Here is a 15,310-nt window from a genome sequence, read left to right on the forward strand (position 1 = left end):
TATATATATTTTAGCTAAATAGTTGCCTAAAAGAGAGGGCGCTCTTCTCCTCTTGCCAGTTTGGCATTGCGTTGGAAATTTTAATTTGCAATTAGTTTTTGAGCAAATAACCGCAAAGAGATTTTTCACGCCAATTTTAATTTGTGCAATTGATAATCATCAGAAATTACCAAATGTTATGCAGCTGTTTGTCGGAGAGGCGTGGGAAAACGCACATTACATAACGGTCAATGGCTGTCTGCTTAAACGCCATTTGGGGGTGTCTGCGTATCCGTTCAAATGCATAAGCGAGTGTGTGCGGTGTGCGGGGGTATGCAGGAAATGAAAATGGCGTTGAAATGAGGAGGCTGAGGGGCGCTTACAATTTACTAACGGAAATTACAATTGCATATTTTAATGGTTTTAGGCCAAATATTGGATGGGTGTGCCGAATGTTTGATGATTTCCAATGATAGCGAGCAATTGGCGAGAGGTGCGTCGGAACGAGAGGGAGCAGGGATGTTGAACGACGAGGTAAGCGCAGCGGAGCGGATGCGGCGTGTGTCTGGCGGATATGTTGATTAATTAATGGCATTGCATAGTATTTGTATTTTAAATGCATTTCATGATTATATTTTGTAAAGTATTTGAACCCTGCAAAGCTCATTGGTAAATTGACTAAAAGTCAAATATAAATTTACAATTTGTGTAATCAGTTTGAAATGTTGCCCGTCCATTTGTTTTTAGCTGTAGCTAACTCTTGTTTATTTTTTTATATAAATATTTTCAATAAATGTGGATATTAACAAGAGTTACTTTAGAACATTAAAGGGTTATAAAATAAAGTAGTTGGTCGATAGTCATCATATTTAGTGGAAAAATAAGTTTTCATAATTTAGGTTATATGAGCATCAATAAGATGACTGAGACAACCAGGCGGATAGAAATCGTAAAGGAACAATTTAAGTGGTAAGGTTAGTTGAGGTTAGTTTCAAAAACACCGAGGCGAAAAATATAGGATGGTCAAAGATAGTCAGATCAGCTTAAGATTCCACTTGAAGGATGAAGATGCATTGATTTGTGACTTAGATTACTTCTGAGTCATAATTTCCATATACCAAAATATTTGTAATTGGTATTGTCGCCATAAAGGACCCAATGTCTGAAATATTCATTCACTCGCAGAAAAAAATAAAGGACTGCTTTCTTATTCTATTCGGTTTAAAAGCTACTATAATGACTCGTTTAGAGGAAATTAATTTATGATCAGGCCGCACTATAATAAAGTAAGCGTAAACTAATGAAAATGACAAAATTTATATATTAGAAAGATAAGGAAAATACATTTACATATATATTGGAAATTAAAAAATTTTTCTTACTATCAAGTGATAGTCACATGTTTAGTCGAATATAACACAGATTAATTGTGAGTTATACTTTCGTAGTTGTTCATTAGCGGCCTAAAGTTATTCCTAGCTCTGGTGCTTCGATTGAAAAATACTTGCTTTCATGGAACTACTTCCGAAGCCGCGTAGTTGCCAATTTTAGAGCCTATCTAATTCTATCCCATTCCAATCACATCTAGAGAGCAAACTTACCTGAACGAAGCCATTGGATTGCGCTGGTGGGTGTCTATCATAGTTGAATCGGCATCACTTTGGAAGCTTCACTTCACAGATCCATATACTCAACAATTTCTCCAGGGTTTTCAAAAGCAATAAAACACTCGCAAACTATTTGATATAATTTTTGTTTTTATTCTTTTCTCGTTTCGTTTTTGCTATTTTGCAGTTGACTTTTTTTGTTTTTGCAATGCTTTACTGCCATTACTTTGGCTATAAACCGATCAACTCAATGCATATTTAACTTTACATTCAGTTTCCTTACTTATTTCATAAATATATAACTTTTAGTTTTTGTCTGCTTCATTTGTTTGTGGTAAATATCAACTTATTAATTAATTTATTTACTTATACGCCATAACTAACTGAATAATCTAAACTTTTTGCACAGAAATAATTTATGCGTTGCATATTTTTACAAGTGTCTAGTAATAATAATTCATTACAAATATACGCATCTCCAATTCATTATTAACCATATTTGCCTCGTAATTATATATTTCATGACTGATTTTTACATAATAATTCATACATATTACACAGTTATGAGTTATTCGTATGCGAAATTAACCAACAAACACCTAAATAATGACTTGCTTATGTCGCTTTATTTACTTTGTATTTTGATTTCTACTTTCCAATATTAAATATTTTCAACTGAATTGCACACATTTACTAACATATTGCAGCCTTTGCACTAAAATCTAGGTTATTTAGTCACTAACGTACTTATTAGCTAATTGCTAGGCGTTTCAACTCAAAACATATTTTGGCCGCCTAATTTACTCACTGGGATTAATCTCTAATGATTAGCATCTACTGAGAGCAACTCAATTCTCTCCTTGTCTAATTTGCTTTTTGTTTAATTTACAATTTCTATGTTAACATATATATTTACCGTTTTAATATGCTATGCTCAAGAACAAACCAATAGTTTGGCATGTGTGATAACGGTTGAGGTTGTTGGGGTTTCAAACAGCCCCTTAATACAGTAAAAGACGCTACGAGTAAATTAAGTATTAGCATTACAGGAGTAGCGGAAAATTTTTTCAATTTGAGTTTATAAACCGCACGAATGAAATTCTGTGTAAGAGACAGTTGCACAGAACCAAAATATACCAAAGCAAGTCAACGTGGCAACAATACTATGGCAGCATTTTTTGAAATATGCATTTTGCTTGACTACTATCAAAAGAGAAGACTGGTTAGTGGAGAAAGTTAAGAATGGTTTCATCAACTTGAAAATATTTACATTTAGCCTACAGTTATGGAAGGTGTAGACCATGCTGTGATATAACACATTTCTTTTTTTTAGTCATTGAATTATTAAGCTACCCCTCCAAATATCTGAATCTCACCCTCAAAAACTTGTGCAGATTTTTTCGTATATTTTTTATCACTGATTTTATGTTTTTTAAAAGAGAAATTATTAGAGTTTGAAGTAACGGTAACACTACTCATAAACTAGTTACATTAGGATGAATGCATTACTTCATGCATTACCTTGCATTGCCGTTGTTCTATGGGTGATAGTGAGTATGAGTCAAGCAGAAGCGGTTAATTATACATAATTATAGTTCGGACTAATGAGTAGATTTATTGAGTATATAAGTATACGTAGTTCTGTTTACTGGAGAGTTTTTACTTGGGTTTTTTTTCTTATTCTTCGTAAGTAACTATATATGCATGTGTGTATGTATATGTATTTACGGTGTCCATTAATTAATTTTTGCTAGTTATTTTGTAGTTATTGTCCGCCCATACAGTTTGCATATTAATTCATTATTATGATTTCTATTTAGCTACAATTATTGTATAGTTTCTGTGTGAGTGTGTATGCAGAAGCATGTTGGAGTGTGGGTATACTCATACATGACCCAAATGCGCACACACATACACACAAATGCTGCTTGGTATATAACCTGTTAGTATTGATTTGTTTGTATTTTTTTCCACATTAATTGTATGAAGCTTTCGAGTTGCGCGTAGTATACCTGATTCCACAACATATTCGTATGTATGTAATTTGTTAATTATTTCATTATTTTTTTTTTACGTAGTGTCGCCAAACTGAATCGAATTACAATTTAATTTAATAACGTACAGCTGCGAATACTTTAAATAGTTTTCACACAGGACATTCGTATGCGCAACCACACACACACACACGGTCACAAAAATGTATGTATGTGCGTGTGCGAAGCATTGCATTTGTGTGCATATCGGCATAATAATGACAAATGTGTGAAATTAAGCGTGGAAAAGAGCGAATTCGGTGCGAGCATTGTGCAGCGTTGAAATTGGCAGCAACAGTTGCAGCTGCCGCATTGACGCATCCACCGCATTACGGCTATATTCGCGTTTGCCGCGCTCCGCATGGTTTTCGTAATAACGAATTCGATTATTATCGCGTACATTTATTGCTGCACGCAAATTGCCGACACTCACCGCAGCGCTTGAACATATTGCTGTTGTTTGTCGTGTGCCATTGTTGCCACAATTAAAGTTGTCACTTGTTGCCGTGTTGCTGTTGTTGTTGCAGCTGCAATTTTGACCACAAATGCTGCGTTCATAATTATTCTGCATACATCTGCAATCTCTCAGCGCCCCAATGCTGTTGTTGTTATTTTCACAATTACTGCTATTCGCGCCACTGGTGTTGTGCGCATGCGTGTCGTTGTATTTATTACCGTTGTCTTTACACTTATCGCAAATGTAGTTGCTTATGTCTCCAATACTATTACAGTCACTAACGTTATGATTACCATTACCATTACCATTATTGTTATTGTTATTAATATTATTGTAATTTATGTGCATGTATACTGTGTTGGGTCAACGAATCAATAAGCCAGTGTCCGGTGACCAGCGATTCGCTCGATAATACATGTCCTTGTACATGGTCGGACACGAGTTTTGATTCTGCAAAAAGTGGTACGTACATTGTGGCAGTTGCATTAATGTTTCATCGCAAGTTTTCTTTAAAATTGCTTATCGCAATATTTCAGTGTTGATTTGTTGTCGTCTTACTCACCTTATTACGCTTAAAGTCTATATTTGTCCTTACGGTTCTATGGTGTAGTCCTTGCACGGGACGCGCATTATTGCCTAGTGGAGCTTTCGGTGTACTCTCGGAGCCCTGCATCAGTCGTCGGAGTTGGTACAACTGTAATCAAATGCAAGAAGTGCAATTACAGTAAAGTCTGAGAACAATAGTCCTATAAATATTGTTTTAGGAAAATAATCAATGGCTGAAAAGATGTCTCTAATCCATTGTAATGTGGCAGGTATCCCAGAACAAAAACTTCGGTTGCATTGAAGTTATAATGCCCTTCAGAAGTGCAAAATATTCCCTACAAGAACTTAATTTTGATCAGTCAAGTTGTGTGGCAGCTATAAGCTATAGTGACTTGATCTGAACATTTTCTTCGGAGATTGCACTATTACCTTGGACAATATTCCATGCCGAATTTGGCGAAAATGTCTCGTAAAATTAAAAAAAAAATTACATACAAGAACTTGATTCTGATCGCTCAGTATGTATGGCCCCCACATGCTATAGTATGGATGCTTTCTTCGGAGATTGGCCCATCGACTCAGCTATTATTTCTATATATAATTTATAGGGCCTCCGACGTTTCCTTCTGGGTTTTTACGAACTTCGAGGCAATCTTAATACACGCTGTTTAGGGTATATATAGGAAGTAAACTTTCTGAAACTTCTGATCTAATCAGCTTATTATGGTTTTGTTCCTATGCAGACTTTTCCAAGGTTATCTACCCTTCTTTAGTACCATACATTAGGACTTATAAGTGGGGAGAAGTTGATATATCGTCTAGTTGATATATTGTAATTTATTATAAGGTGGCATATTGGGTCCTATATCTTTTTCAAACCAAGAATTAACGTAACTTCAGTTGTACCGAAGCTATAATACCCTTAACAGATGGTTAGACAGAGAGGCAAACGTGTAATACTGGTATGTACATATATAATATATACTTTAGAGGGCCTCTTACGTGTTTTTCTGGGTGTTACATACTTCGTGGCAAACTTAATATGCCCTGTATAGGGTATTAATATGGTAAGGGATCTGTTTTTATGTTGACATTATTCTATTTATATTTATGGTAGCAAATAATTATGTTTTTTGTGAGAGTAATCTTCAAAGATATTAGCCGGATTATTTTTTCTAAGGTACAATTGGGTATGATTTAGTCCTGAATGAATACATTTAGAGTATAATTCAATGTAAAATTTTTAAACTACCACAACTAGTAAAGATGACATCCTGTTGGGCACGAAAGAGTACAATTAGTCTCTTTATAGGTCATGCTCGCATAAAAGGGGGCAATTCGTTCTACATAAAAAAAACCAAAGGGCCATTAGTGACATGATCTTTTGCGATTATTCGATGGTTCAGCGCGGACTTGTCATTTTTTTTCAGGACTATCACTAATCGAACCTTTTCCAAACTGTAATTGGCGCTCTCTAGCGAAGCTTACAAATAGGGAAGTAAACTCGACAAGGTTCTACCAATGATGACGATTATACCAATGCCTTTAGTAGATAGTGAAGTCATATAATATATGAAGTAAACTTTCGATAATCTCAATTGATACTTATAAAAAAAGTATACTCTACTTTATCATCAGAAAACAATTAGTAATATATTTAATAGCCCATAACATAAGTAAAAGTTTAAAGAAGAGTTGCAAGCATTTAAGTCAACTGAAAAGTGAATTATGTAGCACAGATAAACAAACATATAGATTTTTAAAGCAAATAAAGCTCGTACACAATTATTTAAATTTTTTATTGCTTCGTTAGGCGAATAATTTATTCATTACGATGTTTTTTTCGAGCCGCCCGAATCACTTCCGAGAGTGTAAATATTTAATTTTGAGCTTTTATCGGCCTATAACCAACAGCAACTTTTTGCCAATAACTTAATTTGCATTTAAACACGTGTGTGTACTTATTGGGCTGTACTTTTGAATAGCTATATGAATTTGGGTGTGTGTATGTGTGATTTGCTGATTGTAAACATTATTGAAATTGTAATTGTTGTGTGAAAGTATGAAAAAATCTTCAATAAAACGCTTTAAACAAATTACAAGCACTTAACACGTAATTACGTTTATATTAAGCGCTAGCGATGTAGGGAAAGTGACCACACATACACTTCCCGCTGGCACTTGGTTTGGCCGGGAACGGGAATGATCGCAACTGTTCGATTCATCGCCTGCATTCACATCATTTATTCATCGTAAAAATGTTTGCTTGCATATTTTCGAAAAAGCCAGATGACCAGAACGTTTCAATTAAATACTACTTTACTGCTACATTAAAAATACATAGCAACATACAGTTACGGATTTATTGGAGCAAAACATGTTTGCTTGAAAGGGAAAATACCTCATTGATGACATTTAACAGAACTGTAAAAAGGTGATATAAAGTAACGAGTAGATCCTTAAAACTTTCTTGACTGAGCTTTCAAGTAACTATATCGAACATTGACTAGAAAAGGTTTATTGTAAAAAATCATTTTTTTTAGTGCTGACTCGGATTGTTCAGTAAATTCTTGTGTCAAATATTAGGAATATAACAACTGCTCTAGAGCTGATGGAACATACATATCGTCACTTCTAAGAATATCGGAAAATTAAATTTTTTTAAAAGTTAATGAAATAAGGGCTTTGTGATTACATAGCCACATCACAATTTGTAAACTGGAAAAGAATATCGCAGATTTAACAAATACTTAGATTCTCTGTTTCTCTATTTCACTCGTTATCTCTCAATACACTCTAAAAGCTATTAAATATTGCTTAATTTTAGTGTGAGCTCTTTCATGCTTGGTTTGGCAGCTATAGCAGCTACATGGAAGAATCAAAGGTAAGACTCTTTTGCCTTTAAACGCTATTTTCAGATTCGGAAAGTTTCGGCTGGACCAATCGACTTGAAACTTTCACACGAACTTCTTAGATATGTTTGTCAGGTAATAACCGAAGGCAATGTTTATAATAATTTCGAATTTAAGCCACTCTGAACTGTAACTATTTTCACAAAAACGTCGTTTTTGGGAAGCCGCCGTTTTGTGTCGAATCAAAATTTTGACTAGCTCTTTGATCATTACCTGTACTTATCTATTGTAATAATAATGTTTTTTTTTTTGTTTTTGTTTTTGTATTTAAGATAATTTTAAGCATAAAAGTCTTTATCACCGTCTGATACCTTTTTTCGGAGGTCCTTCAGGAGATGGGCTAAGGAATCAAAGCGATTAATTTACAAAAAAATTAATCGCCAATAAATTAATTGAATGAGCCTGGGCTGAAATACGTATTAAGTAAATGATATAGTTTTAAGTATGATACCAAATAATTGCATTTATTCCATTAACATCGCCACTACGGCATACATCTGTACGTATACACATAGTGTTCAGTTCGTAGTTGCATTTATTGCCTATTTATTTCTGTGCGACAATAAAAATTATACGCAGAATTCAATTTGTAATTTAACCACCGAAATAAACAAATTCGCTGATGCGGTTAATTAAGTTCAATTAGGTTGTAATTATGCGTTCATTGCGCTTTTATGCTCTCACAAACACACTACACACACACATGTGATTATTTTTTATTAGTCGCTTGGTTTTACCGAGGCTCACGTCAAAGGCTCATTCAATTCAGCGTTTGATACATATGTAGTTAATTATCGCACTAGTCTAGTTTTAGTGTGGTCAAAGGCAATGCTCACCTCTTGCTTTGTGATATAAATGGGTTTGTTTACAATTATCCAAACGGTGCTTTCCCAGCAGCCAGGATGCGTTGTGGATCCTTCGTAGGTGATGTAGTGATCCGTATTTGGCAACAGTGATCGCACTGATATGTGCCTGATGGGTGTGGAAAACCCTAAAAAGGAATAAAATTAATGATTAATTTAAGAGAACGCAAACTTCTGTTATATTGCTGAAAGGTAGTTAATTTTATATACGATTTTTTATTGTGACTGTTGATTATATACATACATACACATTATGTTGATTAAATTATAATAATTAATAAAATATAATTGTTAGTTCGGTACACCTCCAGCGTTCTATTCGAGGATTATGGGTTGTGCAAGTGGGAGCTCAAACGCTAGAACAGGCAAGAGGGAGTTCTAACCAGTTTCTAGGCACGAGGCTTTTGAAAGCTTATCACAGATAATAATACCAAGCACTATTTGAACAATCTTGTACAAACAGTAAGTGAACTGAGGGCCAGTATTACCGTTCAGCTGTGGTAGTGAATATCCACTTCTCTGTAAACGATTACATTCCACATTCACAGCAAGGGTCTGACAACCTGAAACTGGATCTCCCCACATAAGTTCTCTAAATATAACTACTACTCTATACTACTTAAGAAACTTTAAACACTTCAAGTTATTGCCGTCCTTAATAGTTTAAAAGGTAGAGGTAAATTATCGTACACACATACTACTATCGCTATTTGGCTTTTACTTTTTCTAAACATATTCCCATTTTTAGTTTCGTTTTTTATTCTCTATTTATTTGCCTTATTCTACATTTGTAACCCTTGTCCAACTTGAGCGGCGGTTTCCTAGCAGCACCATATTCCATATACTTTCGCCGGCCTGGCGTGACGGTACTGCGGGATTGGTGTTATAGAAAAATTTAACTACCACTTTACTGTTTGTATTTCTTGCAAACCCAATAACAACACACAACAGCATGCCGACTATTACCACTGATTGGCTTTTTTCGCTTCTTCCTTTTTACTTTTCACTTTATTGCGTTGTGGCAACGCTGGCACCTTTAAATGACGCGAGGTGCTGTGCAACCAGCTAGACGACGCGGATTTGCTTGCCATTCGAGTGGCGAAATGCACAACGGAAGGCCGAGTGGCAATTGCAATTGTTGCTGCCCTGTTATTATATTATGAGCGGGCGTTTTTATTGCATTGGCAGCGCATAATTTTGCGCCAACTCGATGGTGGTAAGCGAGTATTAAGACGAGTGACGAGGCGAAAGTTTTGAAGCGCGCTGGCGACACGCTTGTTGTTGCTAATATTGTGAGTGCTTTGAACCACGGAAAGGGCACACGTGCAAACACGCTTAGAATAGTTGCTTTGATTTGTTTTTAGTATTTTATTTCCTTCAAAAGCCGGCTTGTTTGCGTTCTCACACCGACGCGGCTCTTTTACGGTTCGTAATGGCTGTCGTTCAGGCCGGTAGAGGCTCGCTATATTGATGATTTAAACTACGAGAAACAGGAAAGTAAAATCGCCTGCAGAAATAATAACTGCTGCCGGCCGGCCTATATTTGACGCTGACCACCGCACACCCACGCTCTCCCGCTATTCTCTAGACACGCTTGCGGCCGCTGCAGGGCGAATGCTTGCACTCGTTCGTATTTGCTTTTGCACTTTGTTGACCGGAAATAACTTCCATGTCTTGTTAATTTATTTTTTCGCCACGCACACACACAGCTGTGCTTGGAGTCGCATTTGAAGTGCATGTCGTTGACATTTGAAATCCGCACACACTCCAGCGCCCCGACTGTGTGATTATGCAACACAAATTCAACACACTTACCTCGGTACAAAACCTTGTTGAAGGTGGTGGTAATAATTCGCAATTCGGGGTTTGGCGTATCCCCAATTTGCACCATGAGCGAGAGCGCCACAATGCCCTGTGACTTGTGCTGCGCCTCGGACATATTGTGATAGAGTTCCTTGTTGAAGCCGTAGATTTGTATCTGTGGAAGAGAGCGCACAGCAGAAAGAGAGTGCGCATGGATTAGCGTTAAAGTGAAAAATGCTTGCGTAAACCAACAAGTTGTCACTAGTCAACTGTCAACTGTCAGTTGTCCGGTGTCTCATTTACATATATGTACTTACCTCACCAGGGAAACTGTAACCCTGTATGTAGTGCTCTGACCCCCGACTGTTCTCGGTGCCGTAGTGTATGTAAATTTCCTCGAATTGATAGCGATAGGCGAGAGGGCCACCAGTGATGTTTACCGGCTGCTTTGTGTCCTTGTCGACGCGGAAGACGAGCGATTGACCTGTGTTGTGTAGTGTACCGGAAACCTGTGCGATAACAGCCAACCAACGAACCGACGAGCCAAGACCACCAGCAGTCGGTTAGCCAAACAAGCAGTCAGTCCAAAGAGTCAACCAGCGAATCAGTCAACAAAGTAAAGCGTTCAAACAAACAGCCAGTCGAGCGAGCAGGCAGACAGCAAGCGATGTGACGAAAATTGAAAATAAGAAAGAAGAAGACTTTGCTATATTGATTGTACATATGACTTTTGAACGATTAGTGGGTTGCGTGTCTGTTTGTAGACGGTATGTATTTCACTTTGTGGAAAAAGACAAAAATGGCAATGATATCACAATGTTTATTTTTCAAATGTGTGCTAGTGATGGACTGGTAAGAAGCTGTAGTAACAGAATTTCATAGGAAAGTAGTATAAATTGTCTGATATTTTTGGCTAAAAATTATGCTAAGTTGGGTTGGTGTAGTGTTTCCACGAATTTTGCTTGAATCTTTTTGGCAGATGGGTTTTCTCTGGCTTCGTCTTCCTTCTAATATCAAAATATCAACAAAACCTAAGTCGAGCGCTTTCACTGAATACTTAATTTTATGGGTAAATTTGGGACTAAGCACTAAACATTATTAAAAACAACGGAGTGTACTATAGAAAGTTAGCAAATTTTAGTTTATAAACTAGTTTTTGCCGTATTGAAGGAAATGCAACACTGTTGAACAACAAAGAGAAGCGCTTAATCTCAAGTTTGTGACACAACGTCAACTGTGGCTAATCAACCACGTTGGAATGTGGAACTACAACTAATACTACATATGCTCATGAGTATTATTACAATTTTCTACAGTTATAAAAATAATCTTACCTTGTGCTTATCGATATGCAATGGTCGCAGATATGGATCGAAGAGTAACTTGTCGGGCACTATGTCTATTGGTGACTGACGCCGCCCTTTGTTGCACATATTCCATTGTGGATTGATAAGGCCCCAAAAACTTGGTCCTATTAAAATGAAATAATAATACAAATAATTTAGTTATTAATTTTTACAATTAAAAGTAAATACTCTATAAGTATAATGAGTTTTTTAGTTTAGTTTTTAGGTTTTTCGAACCGCATATAAACACTAATCTAGTTGTGAAATTCACTTGAAATAGAGAGAAGACAACAGTGATTGAGAGAGTTTTGAAGGGAATTTGAAATGCTGAAAATATTTTCTGGCTGACGGAAGTATCTAAAATTAATATTTAGTTTTGAAAAGAGCTTAATAGATATTAGGAAAATTTACCAGAAACTTCTTGGTCAGAAATATCACTACAGAAATGTCGCCAAACGAATTAAATTGTTACTAAGAAATAACAAAAGTGTTGTAATCAGTTTAAATACAGATAAAAAATATCCACATCTTAGCTTTGTTCCATTGATTTATAAAATGCCTCTGGATAGAAACATATCCAAATTATATCTTAGACGCGCCTACTATCCGAGGGCTTAGCACTAAAGCGGATAATTTCGCTAGAAAGCCGCTGTTGTTACAGACAAACATGAAATTCTCAAATTGTGAGCATTGTAGCCATACATCCCCAATAATGTGGGGTCTATTTAAATTAGTGCGAACGGTGTAAGGATTAAATATCAGAGGTTTATTTAAGAAACCATTTGAATGTAGAGTATCCGATACTAGTTGGAGATATAAGGGATAGAGAGCATGTACGAGTAGTAGTAGATACATTGAAAATGTCAAGTGAAGGGTCGACTTATGTGCTTTTGTGGACTCGATCAAAATTTCTTGACCAGTTAAGAAAACGGGGATATTTTCAAAGCTCAAAATAGTATATAATGGTTCGCAATATATATTCAAAATATATTTTTGTCCAAAAAACTTTTAACTCCAAATTTACTTCAAAAGTGAGTAAGCCATTTTTATTTATTTTTTTCAAAACATTTTCTTTTTTATAATCTACAAATTTTACCCTCAGTCTAAGCAAAAACAAAATTTTTTTCGCTCCACCCTAATATTAATATATAATACAAAAAGGCAGTCATACTTTACATGTTTTATCAGAGTGAATTAAATCTACGCCTTTAAATAACCACTGTTAATTACTTTCAGTTTAAATGCAGTCAATGGCAAATTCAATGGCGAACATGTCAAGGCGGCAATGTGAAAGTCAGTCACTCACTGCGCGGAAGTTTATCCAATGTCAGTTGCCGGATTTGCAGGCCACGAACCGCAATTTGCTACGAACATCGCTAACTCCCAACTTCGGTGACAACAGTTAGGTGAATGAAAAGGGCTGCTGTATTTTATTCGTTGCCATCAAAGCGAACGCGCGCGCAAATGGAAATCTACGACTGGAGTAGAGCGAGTGCTTGCCGCTATAATGCATATAGTTGAGTGTAAATCGGCTAAATAGGGTTCTGCTATTCGGAGGAGTTGGTTTCCTACATTTGCGGTGGCTTCTTGTACCACAACCAATATTTGCTTGTCAACTTTAAACTATCTGGAGGACGAATTGGCCTTAGTTTCCATGGGGGACAGCATACTAAACAAAATATAAGTGTTCAACGCTCAATAGTTTGCTTTGCTAAATGTTATTTCGTGGAGAAGTCGGTCAAAGCTGTCGTGTGTGAAATAATTTTTAAACTTGCTTATTTCAAGTTTTTAGTTCATGAACTGAAGAGTGTTCTCTCAAGCTATCGACCCATCCTTATGCGATAACCCTTTATATATAATATATATATACGAAACATTAACCGGCCTTTCACTGAATTTCCACAAATGCATTTTTGTACTTTTATAGCGGAAATATAAATTTTTTTATTCATTGCACGCATATACAGCTGTCATTTCTATACGATTCAGCTGACGTTTGTCGCTCATATTTTCGTCATACGCTGCATTCTCCTACCAAATCGCCCACCTGACGCGCTGTGTTGTTTTGTTCACGTATACACACACATACAAAAACAAGTAAACAAATAATTTTTGTCTGCACGCAAACTTCCCGACAGGTCACATGTCACTCACGTCAATTCAGTTGCGGCTTAGCTCAATTGTGGCAAATGCAACTACAAACACACCCACAAGCTCAATGCATAAACGAGTATTCCTGCATATTATACATACAGACAAACTTACACACACATACACATGCTTATAGATGTGAAAGCAGTCACAAATAGTCACTTGTATTTACAACCAAAGGGGGCGAGTGCGGCTGTAGTGACTTGTCAAAATGCGGTTGAGTCAGTCGCTTAGAATACCGTTATGCTGCACATAGTGCGGGCGGAATGACGTAGTGGGCGGCGTTTGTGGTGCATGCAACAATCTTGTATGCAACAATTTCAAGTTTCCGCGCTTATTATTTCACTTTAACTATTGCCGCTGGGTTTAAATTTACAGGCAGTCACCATGTGGCTTATAATAAATATTTACTTTTTGTGGAAATAGTGTCGACTTTTCCTATATTTGTAATATTGCCTTTTAGTCTTGGAGGTAATGCCAAATTTTAGCGCAGTGCAGAATGTTTATTTGTAAAAGTTTAGAGTTATTAAGGTTAGCTTTTATCCCACATATCAACATTTCTAAAAGTTTATATTATTTCCGAGTTTATATCTTTTCCACTTAGCTGTAACTTAAATGCACTTAAAGAAAAAGTCGCTTGAAACTAAATCTGGCATTCCAGAGCTGTGGACACTTTATCGGTTTTCCCAACAAAAGAGATATTTCAGGGGCTTCAGCTCCAAATGGCTAATATATATATTAAGTTTAAGAGAATCTTATTTATGACTGTCAAAGTTTTGACGCTTCCCGCCGAGTGCTGTATTGGTTGGAAACTGATATCGAGCCTAGGTCCTTGGTAATGATTTCTTCAAAACGATTTCTTAGTAGCACTGTGAAGTTAGACGCATATCTCTAGTGTATATACATAATTATTAGCAAGTTAAGCTAGTGGTTTGGAACGGAATCGTTTTTATTTGATATTGTTGTACAAAATTTTCTCAGTAAATATCGAAAAACAGTAAAGAGAAATATCTAACATTTTCCGAATGAATATTATAAATTCAAGTTGAAACCAGTAAGGAAGGAATTTAACCGCAAATGAAGTATTCTAGCTTTTTCGGCACACAGAATTATATTTGTCAGAAAAATATGTTTCATTTCATCACACAGATTGACTGAAATTTCAAGTAAAAAGTCAGCTGATCACACCCAGGTCCACATGTTCGGTATCGAGTGCATTTGATAAGTTATAATTCGTGAGATAATATACCCCAAGGCCACTATTTGTGCAAGGTATTATTCCGTTATCGTCATTGGTGCTTGATATACATACATACTGTAAACTGAAATGTAAAGTGAAACAGAATATAAAATTGTGTTATATGGGAAGCAGGGGGTTCGCAGCCCGATTTTCTAAAGTGCTGCCTTTATATGTTCGGATATATATAATTTTTACCGTTGGCCGATAACTATATCAAATATTTTAACAGCGGAATTGTAGAAAGGCTGCTTTGTTAGGTACTCTACATTCGAAGTATTATATCTCATTGCTATTTTTTTTCAAATTACTGCGTTAGAATCGCAAATTATACGAATTTTCTTATACTTATTTATTATGTTTACTGTATTCATGG

At 36.0% G+C, this 15,310-nt stretch overlaps 1 protein-coding gene across 1 annotated transcript in view; it reads right to left on the reverse strand.

Annotated features, from left to right (window-relative positions):
- Nucleotides 1–1,716: 1,716 nt before the first annotated feature.
- The window catches only part of CARPA (Carbonic anhydrase-related protein A), a 46,885-nt gene continuing 33,291 nt past the window's right edge, over nt 1,717–15,310 (reverse strand). Inside the window, exons 3-8 of the mRNA XM_014246888.3 lie at nt 11,535–11,671; nt 10,518–10,709; nt 10,213–10,375; nt 8,371–8,525; nt 4,639–4,770; nt 1,717–4,526 (exon numbers count right to left, since the gene is read on the reverse strand). Coding sequence (XP_014102363.1) covers nt 4,440–4,526; nt 4,639–4,770; nt 8,371–8,525; nt 10,213–10,375; nt 10,518–10,709; nt 11,535–11,671 — 866 coding nt within the window. The 3' untranslated portion in view covers nt 1,717–4,439. The remainder of the gene's footprint in view (nt 4,527–4,638; nt 4,771–8,370; nt 8,526–10,212; nt 10,376–10,517; nt 10,710–11,534; nt 11,672–15,310) is intronic.

This window comes from Bactrocera oleae, chromosome 5 (genome assembly GCF_042242935.1).
Source record: "Bactrocera oleae isolate idBacOlea1 chromosome 5, idBacOlea1, whole genome shotgun sequence".
In the NCBI taxonomy this organism is placed as follows: domain Eukaryota; kingdom Metazoa; phylum Arthropoda; class Insecta; order Diptera; family Tephritidae; genus Bactrocera; species Bactrocera oleae.